Consider the following 17855-nt stretch of genomic DNA (forward strand, 5'->3'; position numbering starts at 1 on the left):
TCCATATGGTGAGGCTGCTTGGAAGCTTGTGCTTCCTAGCAGCCTGCTAGTAGAGCTGGCAGGAAACCTTGTCAGAACCCTGCCAATGGTTTGTCAGAATTTCATCAAAACCAGTACGTTTCAACAAACCATTTGTTTTGTTGAATAATTCCCAATGAGTTGTAGTAACAGGATTAGCTAGTAGGATTTGAAGCAAGGAGGCAGTGCCCTCCTCCACTCTCAGTAAGCGTTAGAACTGTCATTCATTTATGATCAACATGGGACCTGTCTTTTGGTCTGCTGCTTAAGCTGGATCTCCCAGTCAACAGTGGACTTTGCTGACAAAATACCACTGGTTTTGGAGCCTGCTTAGAATGTTTTGTACATCTTGAACTGAGCTAATCAGAGCTAATTATTGCCAGGGTATGGATGGGGCAGTGGATATATAGTTTTATATCCTAACTCACAAATGGAAATAAACTTAGTAGGCTCAGTCTGGGTATGTGCAGGATATTTAAACACTGAAGAGTGACGCTGAACTTAGGGTAAATGCTTTAACAAAGCTTTGTGAGAATGCTCTTTGCACTATATTGGCTCTTTTGATTCTTTCATGATGAAGAACTAATTCCCTCCATTAAATGCAATGTTTGTAGCACTTATCACTGTTCAGTGTGTGCTTTCATTTTTCATTCATGTAGCACAAGAGACGCAGACTACAATGATAATCACCTTGGAAGTTATCTGCAAGTTACTTGTGTTTTAAAAAAATAAGAAAATGATCAGTAATTTAGAAATTCTAAATGCTTAATTGGTTTCCAGATTATTTGGAGCAGTGTGGAGAAGTGTCAATGTGGGAGACATTGAGAATTGTTGGTTCATGTGTTTTAACCCATCTAATGTCCAATCCTAGAGTTATTTCATTAAATGTAGTGCGAGTTCCATGGCTGTAAGACTGATTAGCATACTAAAAGTCATTGACAGTCAGTCAGTCACTCCAATTAAAAAAAATAAGCTGGAATGTTAACCGTAGCAGTAATTAAAGAACCATTAATATAATGGCAATCACAAATGGGTTGGAAGCCATTGATTCAGTTCTGAGTAGCACCATTTTAATGATGGGAAAACTATCATAGGGCTGAGTCCTAAAATCTGGCCTAGTTTAACATAATCTGTGATAGAGAAATTAACCAAACGAAATGATATTTAACATTTCTACAGGACTCATGAAACAGCCCTTCAATGTGAACTCCCCCTGAAGGTTCTGTGAAATAGTAATCACTGTCTCATCACCTTGCTGACATCTTTAGTGGTGCATGTCTTTGAAGCAAACCAAGGAACATGCTCATTTAATCTAAATTAGCAACACAGGAAACACCAGTGTTTTTCAAGTGGGAAAGAAATTGGACTTGAAAACTTTTCAGGAAATCTTGCACCAAAAACCAGAGCCAGGACAGCCAATGCTGTCACACCGACAGGTTCACCTCCCTTTCCCAGTGTTGCCAACTCTCATGATTTTATCATGAGTCTTGCAACATTTAGTATTTTTCCTTAAAACCCCAACTCCTGGAGTCATGTTATTACATGATAAGCTCATCTTTCATTTTTTTTAAATAGTAAATTTCTAACCCTTATGGTTGCAGAGAAAACCTTGGAAACATGAACCCTAAGAGCTCAAAACTGGAAGGCAAATAAAAAGAATTCACAATTTGTTATTTTAAAATCTCATGTGAGCCAGTTGTGACTTTTATGGGTGTGGCTTATGAATTTTGAAAACTTGCCTCCCGACCACCACATCATTGGGGTTTCATCAATGCTTCTGTGATGTTTACTAATCATGCTCCAGTGCCACATGATGATGAATGTGAAAGTATGAACCACTCAATGTTGGCAGAGTTCTATGGTGATAACAATGTGAGCTCTCTTCTTCCTTCCCGGGAAATCCAGATGTTTCCACCTTTATCACAGCCCTGGCTCAAACTGAATGTGATTCCTCAGTTTTCCTGAGTAATAGGAAACCACCTTCTAGTATCCGATTCAACAAAACACCCCTATTCATCAAAGCACATATGTAATGGTTCATTGCTTTGCTGAATCTGGGCCTCTCTTGCCACTTGTCTTACCCATACTCCAGCTCCACGGAACTCAACATCTTGTTAGGGACCAGGATGTAGGTGGTGGTGTCTAGTGAGTGGAGCAGGCATCCAGGTCAGGGAACGGAATTGAGAATCAGCACCATAGTCAACTGCTCATTACCAGAGCCAGGAGATGAGCGAATACAAAGCTGAGGATCAGATCTGAGGTCAGATACCAAATGCTAGAGTCCAGAGTCTAGCCAGAGTTGGAGTCAGACGTCAAAGCTGAGGGTCAGAGCCAGAATTAGTCACTGATGGTCAGAGGTGAGGTGAGGTGTTAGTGTAGGGACCAGCAGAGGGGTAAGGAGCAGGCAGGAGCCCAGTGGGAACTAGGGCCATAGGCAGGGGTAAGTGAGGAGCCTGAAGCAGGAATCAGAAACATGGTTGGGTACAGCATGCCAGAAGCAGACACAAGCAGGATCCAGCACAGCAGCAGGGAATCCCCTAATTGCTCAACTTCCTTTGCCACCTTCTGGCTTCAATAGCATGGCTGGACTAATCAGTGGCGCCCAGCGATCCTCCAGTCAAGGGTCCCGTGGATGGTGCCTTGGCTGTGGCTGTAGTTCTGCCAGTCCTTCGCCAGCCAGATTTCAGCGGACATCAGATGGTGGCCAGGATGTGATAGGTGTGTGGAAACTCACAGGCCTGGATTTGAGAGCCAGGGTATCACACACCTTTTCCTTCCCTGAGCTTGCCATGTTATGGGAGTTTATAGTAGGTGGAGGGAGAAGGTCACACACTGAATCTTGGACCTTATCAACATGAGATAATTTGCCAGAGGCCCAACTTAGCTTGAACTGGCCCTGCAAGTAATTTGGAGTAACATAAATATAGTCAAAATCTGAAACATAGTTGAGAATGCCTTCATAATTCTGCCGCTGTCCATGAATATGAATGAAGAACAGTTTTTGGAAGGCAATACAGAAAATGATTGTGTGTAGCTCAAAGCTCCTGAGGTACTTTTTCAATTACTATTGTTTGTTATGATTTATTAAGTGAGACAAAAGGATATATTTTTTATTAATTTATTCAATTTTAATTTTTCTCCTAGTCAATTATTCTATCTCAAAGTTCATAAATATGGCTTAACTTAACCCAGATCCTTGTTCTATAATACAATTGTGGCTAAGATGAAGAAAGCGCTCTTTCACCCCCAGAAATAATCAGTTACTTCTTGTTTTGTTTTATTAATCATTTACATTCAAGTTGATTCCATTTAGGATTGCTGTGCATAAAATACTAGATTTACTATTTATTTTCAATGGCTTTCAGCCAGGTTTTTCCTTAAATGGTTCTAGCTTGGTTAAAAACATGTTCACATTTAACATGTATCTGCTTGAGATAAATCTGGTTCGGTTTCTAAACAGAGAGATAAAACTCTGTTGTTTGGACATGAACTTTACTCTTGAAATATATATATTGTTTTATGGTAATACTTTTCTTGAGTCCACAGCTGCGTTAAATTCTTTTCTACTCAAATTGTATTAACTCTTAATGAGGCACTGAGATAGATTTACGTTGAATTACATTAGGTTGTTTTCTTCAGTTTTAATCACTAAAGGTGTTTTGAAAACAGTGGCTACATCCCGTAATGAACCTGGTCAATTTCACAGTCTGAAATAATGAGTGAGCGGCCAGATTCTGTTACAGTGGTGTAAATCTGGTGTGATCGTACTGAGGTCAACAATGTTATTCTGGATTTACGCTGCTGTGACAGAGATCTGAATCTCTCCCTAAATAACTTCCTTCAGCAAATGTAAAATACAAGATAAGGTACAAAATCTCTTCCTGCAAATAAATTAATGTAAAATAACACATTAAGGGGACAGGTTGGTTTAAATGGGCTGATAGCTTTCATCTGTAAGGCACTCGTCTTTGGAGCAGGGGTCAGTGTAACAGCTCTAAATCTGGTGTTACTAGAACTTTTATAAGGTTTATTCTTCTTTCTGATGTAAGGGGTATTAAATGTTACTTGTGTAAATCACAGTGAGACTAGAACAGATCCTAATGTTGAAATGAGCACTTAGAGCAAAATCCAACTTCACTGGAGAGGAGTTTGAGGTGTATATAAAGAGCCTATTTTCAACCTAAATGTCTGTGTAACTCTTCATGCCAATATATGTGCACAGGCAGAAGAGAACTCATCTTGGGAAATAATCACAATAATGTATAATACATGGATGCTAGAATCTTTCTGTACCTAAGGTATCACCAGTCAAACTTTTTGTTATTCCATTGATTTGATGCTGGTATTTATCTGGGGTCACATCAGTAGCATAACAAAGGTTTGTAGCAATCGCTTGAGCATATGGTTGGTGTAGCTAAGCTATTCATTTGCCTCCCTCCCACTCACAACAATGTAAAACCTCATGTCTCTTCAGTACCACCAAATGTCTGTACTGAGACTGTACTCCTGTAAAGCAGATCATATGGTATTATTCATTTATTTATTATTTGGATTATGGTACAGCCTAGGAACCCGGATCAGGTCCCCATTGTGCTAGGCATTCTACAGACATTTAACAAACAAGACAGTCCTTGACCTAAAGAACTCTCACTCCACATGTCAGAAAGGACATAAAAGGTGGACAAAAGAGACAAACTGTGTGAGAGTGGGTTGGGAGGATAATGTAACAATAAAACAGGGTTTAGTGGAAAAAAGTCTGAGTTCATCTTTTGCCTAACCATTGCCAGACGAGAATGAAGACTTCCAATTTTTTTATAATTTATTCTACAGGGAAACAAAAAACAATCGGTACTATTTTTCAGTCAGTAAAATTAAAGTCAAAACCATTTGGTTTGGTAGGACTTGTTTGTCATGGGAGGAAGTGTTATCTTAATGGTCCTAGTTCACAACTTGGAGCTGTAATCTAGCACAGAATGTCCTCTGGGGTCTTATTTTTATTAAACTATAGATCCCAGCCATGGCTGCTGGGTTCTAGTCCTAGCTTTTCCATTAACATGCTTAGACCTTAACCAAATCACTTAACCGTTACATACTCAGTTCCTCTATCTGTGAAAATTGAGGTGATATATACTGTGCAATGGTACAGTGTGAGTATGTGTGTATTAAGGCTCAGGACTTTGGGTTGGGACACTTAGATTCTGTTCTGGCTCTTCCACAAAAAAAATGTGTAACATTGGACAAGTCAATTAACTTCTCTATTCCTCAGTGTACTCATCTGAATAATGGGTGTTATAATCCTTACCTATCTAATAGCTAACTTGTGATATTTAATTCATAAATGAGCTCCTTGGATGTCAGGTGTTATAGCATAATAGATGGAGATTAATAAAATTGATGTACAGAATTTTGTTAGAGTTAGAGCCAACATACCAAATTACTTAGACATCTGTTTTCCTTTGAAATGGGGCTAAGAGCAGTGAGAAGCTGACAGGAGTATGGACCATAGAATTAAATAAAATGTGTGTGTGTGTTTCACTGTAAGCTAATGTTTTGAAGCAAGACTGCTCTTTGTTTTTGGGGAGAGCAAGTACTAATAAAAATCAGTGTAAAACCTCAGTTTGGTTTTTAGCTGAAAGAATTGGGGAGCTTATCCATACACTGCAAAGAAAGAAGAAAAAAAAAAGAAAACCAAATCATTGTTGTGTAAAGATTAGTGGTCCATTCCTGGGTTCTGGTAACATTATGAACCACGAGCATCAGTCAATGGAATAAGGCCCTGTCACTGTAGTCTTTCTACTTATGGAACTCCTAACAAAGTATAGGAAAGGACTATGGGATCAGCTTGCAGAGAGACAGGCTTACCATGTGTGTTTCCTAACCTGTCATTCTGTTCATAGAGAAGGTGGTAATAACTTACATTTTGTCCTTGTTTGAGTACACTAAATTCAGATAAGGGATGTTTTTTGTGGCGGTACTAAATCATTTTTGTTTTGTTATTAGCGTAAATCTGTGTCAGAAACGTTCATATTTGTATTTTGCACTTGATCTTAGTCTTTTCTCCCCTGATTCTCTTTCTTTGTCCTGTGTGAACTTTCTATAGATGTTTGACTGGATCAGCCACAACAAAGAATTGTTCCTGCAGAGTCATACAGAGATTGGAGTGAGCTACCAACATGCCCTTGACTTGCAGACACAGCATAATCACTTTGCAATGAATTCCATGGTAAGTTCAGAGACGCACTGTAAATATGGATTCTGTGTGAGTGTGTGTGTGGGAGGGGAAGGGACAGGAGTGAACTTCCACTTAAAAGAGAACTGTAGACCCATGAGATGTGAAGAACTAAAGAAGGTCAGGCTGGGCGTGTGGCAGCAGCACTTTGTTCTGGGAAGTTATTTTGTCCACCCTGATGCTGATATATGATTATTTCTTTGATTTAAAACCAGGACAGTCCTGTGGAGCTGTTTATATTTTGGAAAACAAATACAGTATTTTTAAGGGTTTGGTGTTTTCTTGACATGCAATTAACGAGACTCAGTAGAACTCTAGCATAGTGCTTTAATAATTTACATTTCTCTTCCCCCACATGGCTGCTCCTCAAAATTCCAAACAGGAGAATCTAATCAAACTGTCAGTTGTGTCCAGAATCAGATTTTTCTTAGCTGATTGCAACTTTGGATGCAACTCAACATTACCTGAGGTGAAAAAAAATTATCATCATCCATTTGGAAGTGCCTTGCTTTCCTACTTAGTCTTCCCTGGTATACAGCATTTGTGTCTGCAAGCTGCAATGCTTTCAGTGCAGAGATTGGGGCAGAATGTATTGATATTTTGATCATTGTGCTCATTTAGAACAATGAATGCACACACCCTATCGAAATGGCATAGGATAAGAATAGTCCTGTCCTCTCTCTCTGAATATTAACTGTCAGCTACAGAAAAAATGCCCTGAGTCAACCAACCACTTCATGCTGTGTTTCTGTTAGCTCTCTGTAAAGTGACGCAGGGTCAAGCGAGGTTGGCACTGGGATGAGAGACCTCCAAGCAATTTGTAGTTGTTTCAGCTTGTGGCATAAGTCACTAGTGAGCCATGGCCCTGCATGCTGCTAGAAGACTCTGTGCTGCTGGAGCTGCTGCCTTGCTGATGAAATGTAAAACAGAGATCCTGACCACTTGTGGTCATTAAAGACCACATGGCACTTTTCATAAGAGTAGGAATGAAACCCCGGTGTCCTGATCAAATTCCAACTCAGGTAATTATATTCCATTGACCTAAATTCCCCCGGCCTTTTTCACGGGCTAGTTATTTTTTTCACTAAACCATCAAGCTGTGTGCTCATTAGAACATTGCAGTTCAGTGGTGGATAAGAGGTGCGATGTATGTTTATGTATTTATTGTGATTTTAATTCAAAAGTATGTCAAAACACAGGCTCTAGGAGTCCTGACTGTTGCTAAATTTACAATAACAAACTATCACCCAGCAGAATACTGCAGAAAAATTAACCTACCTTCCCTTTGCTGCATTGGGACCCTGCCCTGAAGAAGAGTTTCCACAGCATGGAAGGGTCTCTGATAAAAAATTAATACCGCTTCATGCATGATAATAACAACTCTCAAGTTACCCTCCCTTTACTGTAACAAAACTAAAACACAATTAAAGGGGGAAAATACTGTGTATAATACTCCAAAATCCTTTATATTATATTCTGCATATTCCTTATCTATCAGCCTCATCTGGGCTAAACAAACAGGATCCCAGCTGATGGAGGAAGATGTGTTTTAATTTTTGTGTGTGTGTACAATGTTTTCATTGTATACAGTAAATAACTATAATGCGCCCTATTTCATTTTGGGAAATGATTTCCCAGTTGCTTTTCTTTTTAATCTTTTTTAAGTGCTCTAAGCATGTTGACATTCAAACAGATAAACTATGACAGTTGAAGATAGGTATAGGACAATCATCAAAATATCAGGTGGTAATAAAAACATGATGGGAGAATAAAGAGAGACTAACCAAATCAGAAAGAAACCCTAGAAGGATTCCAGGAGATGGCACATAACTCAGTGCTGCCAACTGAAGGCCTCATTGGCACTTGCCAGAAGCCTTAAAGCTTTACCCAATGGTTGAAACTCACCAGGGACAGATGCCTCCTGCAAGACCCTCCTCACCAGTGGAGCCCTGCATTTTGAGTGCTTGGAGGTGGTTCAGAGCAGTGCAGCTGCATAGGTGATTTTGGTGATCCCTGAGCACTATGGAGAGGGTTTCTATACCATGTTGGAATAGCTGTACAAGGAGGGCAGCTTTATGGGCTTGCTGGAGAGTGGCCATGGGTTACACAATTACATTGGGCAGGTCTACACTAGAAGTGCTATATCAGCACAGCTGCACCGATGCAGCTGCTTCCCTATAGAGCATCAGGTGAAGATGCTCTATGCCAACAAGAAAGCGCTCTCCTGTCAGCATAATTACTCCACTTCTGTGAGAGGCGGAAGCTATGTTGATGGGAGAGTGTCTCCTGCTAACATAGCACCGGTGTGAACAGTGCTTAGGTTGCTGTAACTTGTCTTTTTCACACCCCTGAGCAATGTAAGTTAGATCGACTTAAGTGATAGTGTAGACCTATAGTGTGAATAGCACTTCCACCCTGCAAAGGATCACAGTAGGGGCATAGTTGGGAGTGGTGGCCACGGGAAGGCTTCACTGCAGCCCTGTACCCTAGTGTCAAATGGATTTGGAAATGAGTTGGAAATTTATCTTACCCAGTTTTGGTCAATTCATATTCATATTTGTGTTTAATATGGAAATGGAGTCAGAAGAGAGTGAGCCCCAATTTGTGATGCTCCATCTTGATCTGAACAAACTTCCATTTGGAAGGCTATGAAGCATTACATGCTGGGATGTGTGCGTTCCAGGAGCTGCACTGCCATACTAAAGATGTGTATTCACTGGCATGCAGCATTGTAGGTTTCAGTGGTAACGCATGCAGGAAAAGCAGGAAGAAAAAGGATCAAAATAAAAATGACCCTTTTCTGTCCAAAGTCCTCAATACTTCAGCCTGATCTTGCTATAAGATATGTGCAAACACACTCCTGAGCCCCACAGGGGTATGCCTGCATGCACTCAGTTGCAAAACTGTAATTTCTGTATCTACTTAAGGGGAAAGGAAAGGAATAGGTAATACATACATATGAATCCAAATAATGTTGGTAAATCTTTCAAACAATGATGGATCCAAAACGGATTCCTTTAATTGAACTTGCCAGAATTTAGGGAAATTAGGATCTGACTTTGTGGCAGAAAATTATTCTACAATGGAACAGACAAAAATCCCAGATCCAGAAATGTAGGGTCCAGATCTGGATTTGGGTCAGATCTGTAACTGAACTTTGCAATATCAGCCCATCTCTCATTTTAAATCAAATTTACATCTTTATCAATTTTATTTTTTTAACGAAGAAAACATGAATAAGGATATTTTTGTCAGTGACCGGGACCTGGTAAAAAATTGAATATAGTAGAGATAATTAGCTTATTATGGCAAGGCTTGTCTGCCTGTGTACATCTTTTCCTAAGGGGTCCCTGATTTAAAGCCTAATAAAATTCATTTTTTTTACCTGATTGTAGGCATCTGTTTAAGAAAAGTGTCAGGCAATGAAATTCACAAACACAGAGTTACACCAGAATGCTTTTGTAAAATATATAGACTCATAGACTTTAAGGCCAGAAGCGACCATCATGATCATATCATGTCTCCTTATTGTTTATGGTGATGTCTCACTTCAGTTGCAGGTGATACTATTTGATTTCTGGTGGAGACTGCCTGAAAATAACAATTGAATTTATACATGGATTTTTGTACTTATGCATATCTAATATTTATATTGCTCTAATGCCCAGAGGCTACAGTTAGGATCGGGGCCATGTTGTAGTAAGTAAACACACAGGAAGACACGGTCCCTGCCTTGTAGAGTTTACAATCTAAGCCTTGATCCTGAGAACACTTGTGTATGTGAATTACTTTTTACACATCAGTTGTCCCTCTGAGCTCGCATGCATAAAATTACTCGTGTGTGTACATGTTTGCAGGATAATACATGATGAATGGGGGAGAGGAAAGCAGTCACAATGGACACATTTTATACACACATTCATTTGCTTTTTTGGTTTAACTCAGTGTTTCTCAGCTCTCTTCATATCATAACCCCATGTTGCAACAGGAAAAAGTTTCAGAAACCCACTCTCATCTATTTATCACAAAAGGGAGAGTGGTTGTGACCACCCCCAAACTTGTTTGCCATCCCCTAGATTGAGAACCCACTTCTCTTTTTTTTTCTTTTCTTTTGATCTTTACAGACACAGGGAGCAATACAACATTGCCAGGCATTCCTGTCCATGACATCCATTAAGCCCAGCTTGGTTATGTCCCTGCATACAATGTCCGACCAGTCCATGGTCGGACTCTGTTGGACTGACCTTGGTTGTGTTTGCATTATTTTCTTTAGCATCCTATCATCTGTTTGCCATTTGCAGTGTTCCCACCGTTGTAAGCTTCAGAACCAACACTTTAACTTATATTTTAGAAATATAAACATAAATACCTGACTATCCCTCAACCTGCCTCCCAGTAATTACAGTACTTCCAGCCCCAATCATGAGTCAGTCCCCCCCACCCCCCAAAATCCTGAGGTTGGCTTAAAAATCATGAAATAATAATAATAAAGTAATAATTCATAATAATATATGTGGGGTTGTTTTACTTTATCTCCTCGTTTCTGAGCCTTTAGCATACACACGGGTCATGTTTTCAAGCTTTTCTCCACAATTATGAGGGCTAGAAACTTTATTATATTTTTAAATGAAAGCTGAGATTTTCCTATAATCTGTTGACTCTTTGGCCCGAGGGCCACATCTGGGAACATAAATTGTATGGTGGGCCATGAATTGTATGGTGGGCTCACAAAATTGGGGTTGGGTGAGGGCTCTGGTTGAGAGTGTGAGCTCTGGGTGGGGCCAGAAATGAGGAGTTCAGGGTGCAGGAGGGGGCTCCAGGCTGGGGAGTGGTGTGCGGGGTGGGGGTGTTGAAGGCTCCGACTGGGGATGTGGGCTCTGCGGTGGGGCTGGGGAGTTAGGGGTGTAGGAGGGTGCTCTGGGCTGGGACCGAGGAGTTCGGAGGGCAGGAGGGGCATCAGGCTTGTGGCAGGGGGTTGAGGTGCAGGCTCCAGTTGGGAGTGCAGGCTCTGGGGAGTTTGGAGTGCAGGAGGGTGCTCTGGGCTGTGATCGAGGGGTTTGGAGGGCGGAATGGGGATTAGGTCTGGGGCGGGGAGTTGGGGCATAGGGGGTGGCTCAGGGGTGCAGTCTCTGCATGGTGCTTACCTCAAGTGGCTCCCAGAAGCTGTGGCCATGTCCACCCTCCGGCTCCTTCGCAGAGTCGCAGCCAGGTGTCTCTGTGCACTGCCCCATCTGCAGGCGCCGCCCCTGCAGCTCCCATTGGCTGCAGTTCCCGGCCAATGGGAGCTGCGGGTGCGGTGCTTAGGGCGAGGCAGCGTGCAGAGCGGAGCCCCCTGGCTGCCTCTGCATGTAGGAGCCAGAGTGGGGCCATGCCACTGCATCTGGGAGCTGCTTGGAGCCTGCTCCCCAGCTGGCATTCCCTGGCTGGAGCTCGAGGGCCGGATTAAAATGGCTGGCGGGCCAGATCCAGCCCATGGGCCGTAGTTTGCTGACCCCTGTTCTACCAAGTGGGGCTTTAAGAAGAATACCCACTATTATGAGATTGGTGATAAAATCATGAGAGCTGACAGCACTATGATTGGTGGAGTTCTTATAGACAACACACTAAAATAGGCTTTGAGGAAGGTTGTAGAGGAGAGAATACTCTGAGGGATGCTCTAAATTTTGCAATACAATTGATTTCAAGGAAGAATACAATTGATTTCAAGGGAAGTTGAATTAGGTCCTGCATCTTTAAGCACATATTTTTGTGAAGTTCCTAGCACACTTTAGGCCCAAGTTAATAATACACCACTGCCTTGATAAAACGCTGTCCTCGGGAGCCAAAAAATCTTACTGCGTTATAGGTGAAACCACGTTATATCGAACTTGGTTTGATACGCCGGAGTGCGCAGCCCCGCTCCTCCCCCCCCCCCCCCCGAGCGCTGCTTTACTGCGTTATATCCAAATTCGTGTTATATTGGGTCGCATTATAGCGGGGTAGAGGTGTAGTTATACTAATCTTCTAAATTCAGCTGAAAAATATACTTGAAGGGTCTTTCTCAGGCCAAACCTTTTCACACACACTCTTCCCTATACATTCTTATATACTTGACATGGGCCAACTTCCTTTTATAGAAAAACTATTTGTAACACTGTTTATTCTTACTATGCTACTCCTTCCTCAGAAGAAGTATAGTGTGTGAGGGGGATTAGAGGAGAAGAGCCATAAATTTCAGGTACTAAACTGCAGTTCAGTATTTTTCTTAAAAAAACAACTGTAAATGTAGATTCCCCCAGCCCCAGTGAATCATGCCACATTTGTTTGTTTCTTCAGCTCTGAAATATGAATTATGTTAGTCTTTATTACAGTAGTACAATATTTATACCAATGTAATAACGTGGTTCACTAAAACAAAACATTGAGCTATGGTTTATATTTAGTAATCCCATTAATCTAGTTAATTTGCTAGCCTAAGCCACAACGTCCTAGTTAAATGGGCACAAGTCTGATTGATTGTAGTTTTGCACTTGGATTACCTGATATGCATGCTGTTTATTCTGATTGAAGTTATTCATATCTACTCCACCAAGATTGTTTTATGCCTATATTCATTACCTCATGAAATGGTGAGTCATCACTTTCTGATAAACACATGCTAACAATGCTGTGTTCAGTGGTGGAATCGTCAGCCCTTCTGTTGCCAAGGAGTTAATTATCTGAAACTAAACTGAGATGCATGTTGTCCTTAGAGAGTCACAATACATTTGAAATGCATTACAATTATCTGGTAAAGGCTAATGTCATCTTTTGGAAATTCCTGCCATTTATCATTTACATGAACTATAGCCTTCTGTATTAGGCTGAGATAAAATGCCATCCAATATAATTCTGCACTGGCTTTGTTACAGAGGCTACAATGGGAATCAAGATATTAAAGGTGTCTTGTGAGAAATATTCTTCATTCACTCCATCTTCCTCACCCCCATTGCTCCCTCTCCACCACCCTCGCTCACACGCTCATTTTCACTGGGTTGAGGCAGGGCTCTGGCTGGAGGTGCGGGTTCTGGGGTGGGGCCAGAGATGAGGTTTGGAGTGTTGGAGGGGACACCGGGCTGGGGACTGGGGTGAGGGGTTCGGAGTATGGTCAAGGGCTCCATACTGGGGGTTGGAGTGTGGGAGGGAGTATGGGCTCTGGGATGGGGCTGCAAATGAGGATTTGGGGTGCAGGAAGGGGCTCTGGGCTGGGGCTGAGGGTTCAGAGTGCGGGAGGGGGCTCCAGCTGGGGGTGCAGGTTCTAGGGTGGGGCCATGGGTGAGGGGCTGGGGGTGCAGGGAGGGGGCTCCAGGCTGGGGCTGAGGAATCTGGAGTGTGGGAGGGGGCTCAGGGCGGGGCAGGGGGTTGGGGTGCGGGCTCCAGGAGAGAATATGGATGTGGGAGGGGGTTCAGGACTGAAGCAGGGGGTTGGGGTGTGGGAGGAGGTGTGAGGTGTGGGCTCCAGGCAGCACTTACCTGAGGCGGCTCCCGGAAACTTGTCCCTCCGGCTCCTAGGCGGCAGTGTGGCCAGGCAGCTTTGCAGGCTGCCCTTGCCTGCAGGTGCTGTCTCTGCAGCTCCCATTGGACGTGGTTCCCAGCCAATAGGAGCTACAGAGCTGGAGTTTGGGGCAGGGGCAGCGTGCAGAGCCCGTGGCCGCCCCTATGCCTAGGAACTTGAGGGACATGCCGGCAGCTTCCCGGGGGCTGTGTGGAGTCGGGCAGGGAGCCTGCCGAGCTGAGCCTTTAACGGCCCGGTCAGCAGTGCTGACCAGAATTGCCAGGGTCCCTTGTTGACTGGGCATTCTGGTTGAAAACCGGATGCCTGGCAACCATACAATCTCCTCAAGTGAGAATACTTTATTGCAGGCTCATCTTAGTTTGTATTTGGGGTCAAAGATATGATCATTTATGTAGATAGGACACAATCTATTGCTGGCATTGAAGATCAGGGCCAAAGCCTTCTAAAGGTAACAGAAACAGAAGTAGCAGAAACTGGAGCCAGGGATATGCTCACAGTGGTCTTTGGCATTGAGGAGATGGGTGGCAGTATTCTGTGCCTGAGGTTGCACATTTCTGGCTGCTGGCAAAATATGACCTTAAATTCTCAAAGAGAACTCTTGCATGTCATTCTGCAGATGATGACCTCATCGGATCTGTTCCTCCACAACTATGGAGAACTTTTTGCCACTGGAGTGAGCTGTTAAAAGAAATGCCCTGATTTGCTGGAAGTTTCCAAAGTTTAGAGAAAAATCTATAGAGAATTAACTTCTGTTAATTCTTGTGATTGCTTCTGGAAAGTCTGCAACTATACATAAAGTGTAAGGTTTCTAGTGATGCAGGAAATAATTTAACCAAAGCTTGGTTATAGCCTAGGGTCTTTACAAGAGAATATCAACTGTAGCATTTTTGCCCTCACTTCTAGACAATAATATATTGTTTTCACATTGTTTGACCTATTGTATTACCATATAGCCATAAATCAAGGGCCTTCTGCAATTCCATATGAGGAGATCTCTGCTGGTTGAGAAGAATGGGGGCCTGAAGTATTTTTTTTAAAATGAGTGCCTCCATGAGCCTGTTCATGGCAGTGAATTTGTGTAGGGAAAGCCCCTGGCGGGCCGGGCCGGTTTGTTTATCTGCCCCAGCCGCAGGTCCGGCCGATCGCAGCTCCCACTGGCCGCGATTTGCTGCTCCAGGCCAATGGGAGCCGCTGGAAGTGGCGCGGGCAGAATGACAGGGGAACCTGCTGAGACCCATTGTCCATTGGCAGCTCTCAAAGTCCATTGGGGAGTAAAGGTATAGACTGATGAGTCCAAAACTCAATTGCTGCTCCCTGCTGGAGTGGGGAGAGCTGTGGAAGATATCTAGTTAGCTGTAGAACATATTGGTACTCTTCCAGTTTTGTTAATGAAAATCCTCATTTAAATAGATAGATATAAAAATATATAAATCTCCCCTAACTGGAAAATCAGATATGAGGAACATCTGTTCTGTCTCAATCAAATCTAACCTTTTCTCCCTCTGCTATTTAATATATTTATATACTGTAGTTACTAGGAACCAAAGAATTCACAGTTGTTTTCCTTCCATTCAGTCATGCTCATTACGTTACAAGTACTGATCTAATTCTACAGGGAAATAAAACCAAGTGCGGTAGGAAAGGCTCGTTCTTTACATGAAATTCAAACTGCTGCACTGACTTTCTAGTCTTTTTTTTTTTTTAAAGCAACATTCCAGGTCTTCAGCCAGTGCAAATGGCATAGCTCTATTAATTACAATCACCCTATACTGATTTAGATCAGCTGAAGGTCTGGCCTAAAAAGTCTGAAAGCTGATCTTGACTGGAACACAGACATGAGGATTTTCAGGAAGAAAGCCTTGCTTATTTAGAAGTCTTTTTGTTGCAAGCCTCACTGCTCAGGTTAATTACCACTTTTGAGCTAGAGGGACCCAAAGACACATTACACAGTGGACAATAGTCAAAATCCAAATCATGGTAATTTTAAAATTGTAATTCTAACTCCAAACCAGTTTTACTAATTTTCTTCTAACTGCACCAATAAATGAATACATCTCCTTTGCCTTTAGAATTACTCTGATATTTTCAAGCCGAGCAAAATTTACAATCCAAGGCCATAGGAGCAGCAAAGAGAGGGGCCAAAAATAAGGCTTATAATGGAAGCTGCTGCCATCATGGCTCCATATTACTATATGCTGCACTGCTATATGTAACTGGGCACAAATGATATTAATAGCTGATTTGCATTTGAATTGTCTAATACCTATGCATGCTGTATATTCCTACTGAAGTTATGCATCTCTATCACACTGAGGTCCTGATCCTGCAAACACTTAAATGTGTGCTTAATTTCAGGCATGTGAATAGTCCCATTGAAATCACCGGGGGCTACTCACATACATGAGTCATGCATGACCTCAAGTGTTTGCAGGATCAGGACCTAAGACTATTTTATGTACATGTTAAGCCCTTGAATCAGTCAGTCATGATTTTGTGACCAAGAAATTCAAATTGCATTCTTCCCAGTTGTGGAATTGTTAGACCAGTGATGCTCATCTTCCGGCTCTCATAGATTCTTCAGGTCTGATTGGAGTTTCCAATGCGCTTCCAGATCTCAGGCTACATTTGTCACAGGAGCCCACCTCTCTTTTGTTAAGAAAGCTGGATAATACAGAGTACTGGTAGAGTCCTAAGTTGCTGGGCCTTTCCCAGCGGTCAGTGAGGAATAGAAGGAGACAGAGGTGATTGCATCAAAGAAGTTCCAGAAAGCCATAAGGCTGTTGCTATCCAGTGTCCTGACACTGGCATTTTGATGGTGCATCAATATATTGTTGTGATGATTCTCTGTTATGAGGCTTATGTTGTAATGAAACATTGGGGTATCATGCTGCAGTGTAATGGCTTCGTGAAATTCCATTTGATAACAAAGTGGCTCTTCAGAGCTTCCAAGCTGAGTACAACCCCGATGGAAAATTCCCATCAAACAAACAGAAAATGATAAGCTTTCAATAAATCTTTTGAACTCTTCTACATTTAGAATGTAATATAAAATGTTATCCCTGCTATGGGATGGGTTAAAAAAACTATAGAAAAGATAGTTTTCATTTAACTATATAACTTTTATAAGAATTTCCATATAGCTTCTTAAATTTCTATACAATATTGGTATAATCCCTATAAAATTCTATAGGACTTCTCCATAAGGAATTGTATTAGCCCATCTCTTGACAATGCACCCCTCTTTTAAGGGATTTCATTGATCTCTTGAAATGTAGAATGTAAACATTTCTGCAATTATAATTTACACCGAGAATTGTGAATGAATGTACCTGAAATACCTAGAATAAGATAAAGAGAGAGGGAAATGATAAGAAGCTAATTGGGTACCAGACATCTCAGGTATGGCAGATGATTTTCCCTAAATAAATAAAATGTGTGTGTGAGGGGGAAATAGATGATGGAGTAGATGTGCTAAAATATTCTTGTGGGATTTATTTTTAGAATGAAAGGTAGTATGTCTACAAACTACAACTCATGCATATTTAAAAGGCTGCTTGATTGTTCTCACCTCAACTTCTCTGCATCCTTCCAGCTGATGGTGTTTTGAATTTGTAATGAAGATGCAGAATGGCCATGTTTCTCCCTTCTGTTTATTAATTTTTTTTCTAATTTTCAGAATGCCTACGTCAACATCAATCGGATCATGTCAGTTGCATCCAGGCTTTCAGAGGCAGGCCATTACGCTTCCCAGCAAATTAAACAAATCTCTACCCAGCTGGATCAAGAATGGAAGAGCTTTGCTGCAGCTCTGGATGAGCGCAGTACCATCCTAGCCATGTCTGCTGTATTTCACCAGAAGGCTGAGCAGGTGAGTTACAGTGAGTTGGAAAATTGTCTACAACCATGTTGGTAACCACTAAAACAAACTGTTATCTGATATCAGAGGGGTAGCCATGTTAGTCTGAATCTGTAAAAAGCAACAGAGGGTCCTGTGGCACCTTTAAGACTAACAGAAGTATTGGGAGCATAAGCTTTCGTGGGTAAGAACCTCACTTCTTCAGTTGCATCTGAAGA

General features: G+C 41.9%; 1 protein-coding gene across 2 annotated transcripts in view; it reads left to right on the forward strand.

The window, feature by feature from the left end:
- The window catches only part of KALRN (kalirin RhoGEF kinase), a 721955-nt gene that overhangs the window by 325632 nt on the left and 378468 nt on the right, over positions 1–17855 (forward strand). For both annotated transcript variants that reach the window (XM_065561521.1, XM_042843108.2), the window contains exons 6-7: positions 6119–6241; positions 17458–17649. In XM_065561521.1, coding sequence (XP_065417593.1) covers positions 6119–6241; positions 17458–17649 — 315 coding nt within the window. The remainder of the gene's footprint in view (positions 1–6118; positions 6242–17457; positions 17650–17855) is intronic.

Source organism: Chrysemys picta, chromosome 11, assembly GCF_011386835.1.
Source record: "Chrysemys picta bellii isolate R12L10 chromosome 11, ASM1138683v2, whole genome shotgun sequence".
Taxonomy (NCBI): domain Eukaryota; kingdom Metazoa; phylum Chordata; order Testudines; family Emydidae; genus Chrysemys; species Chrysemys picta.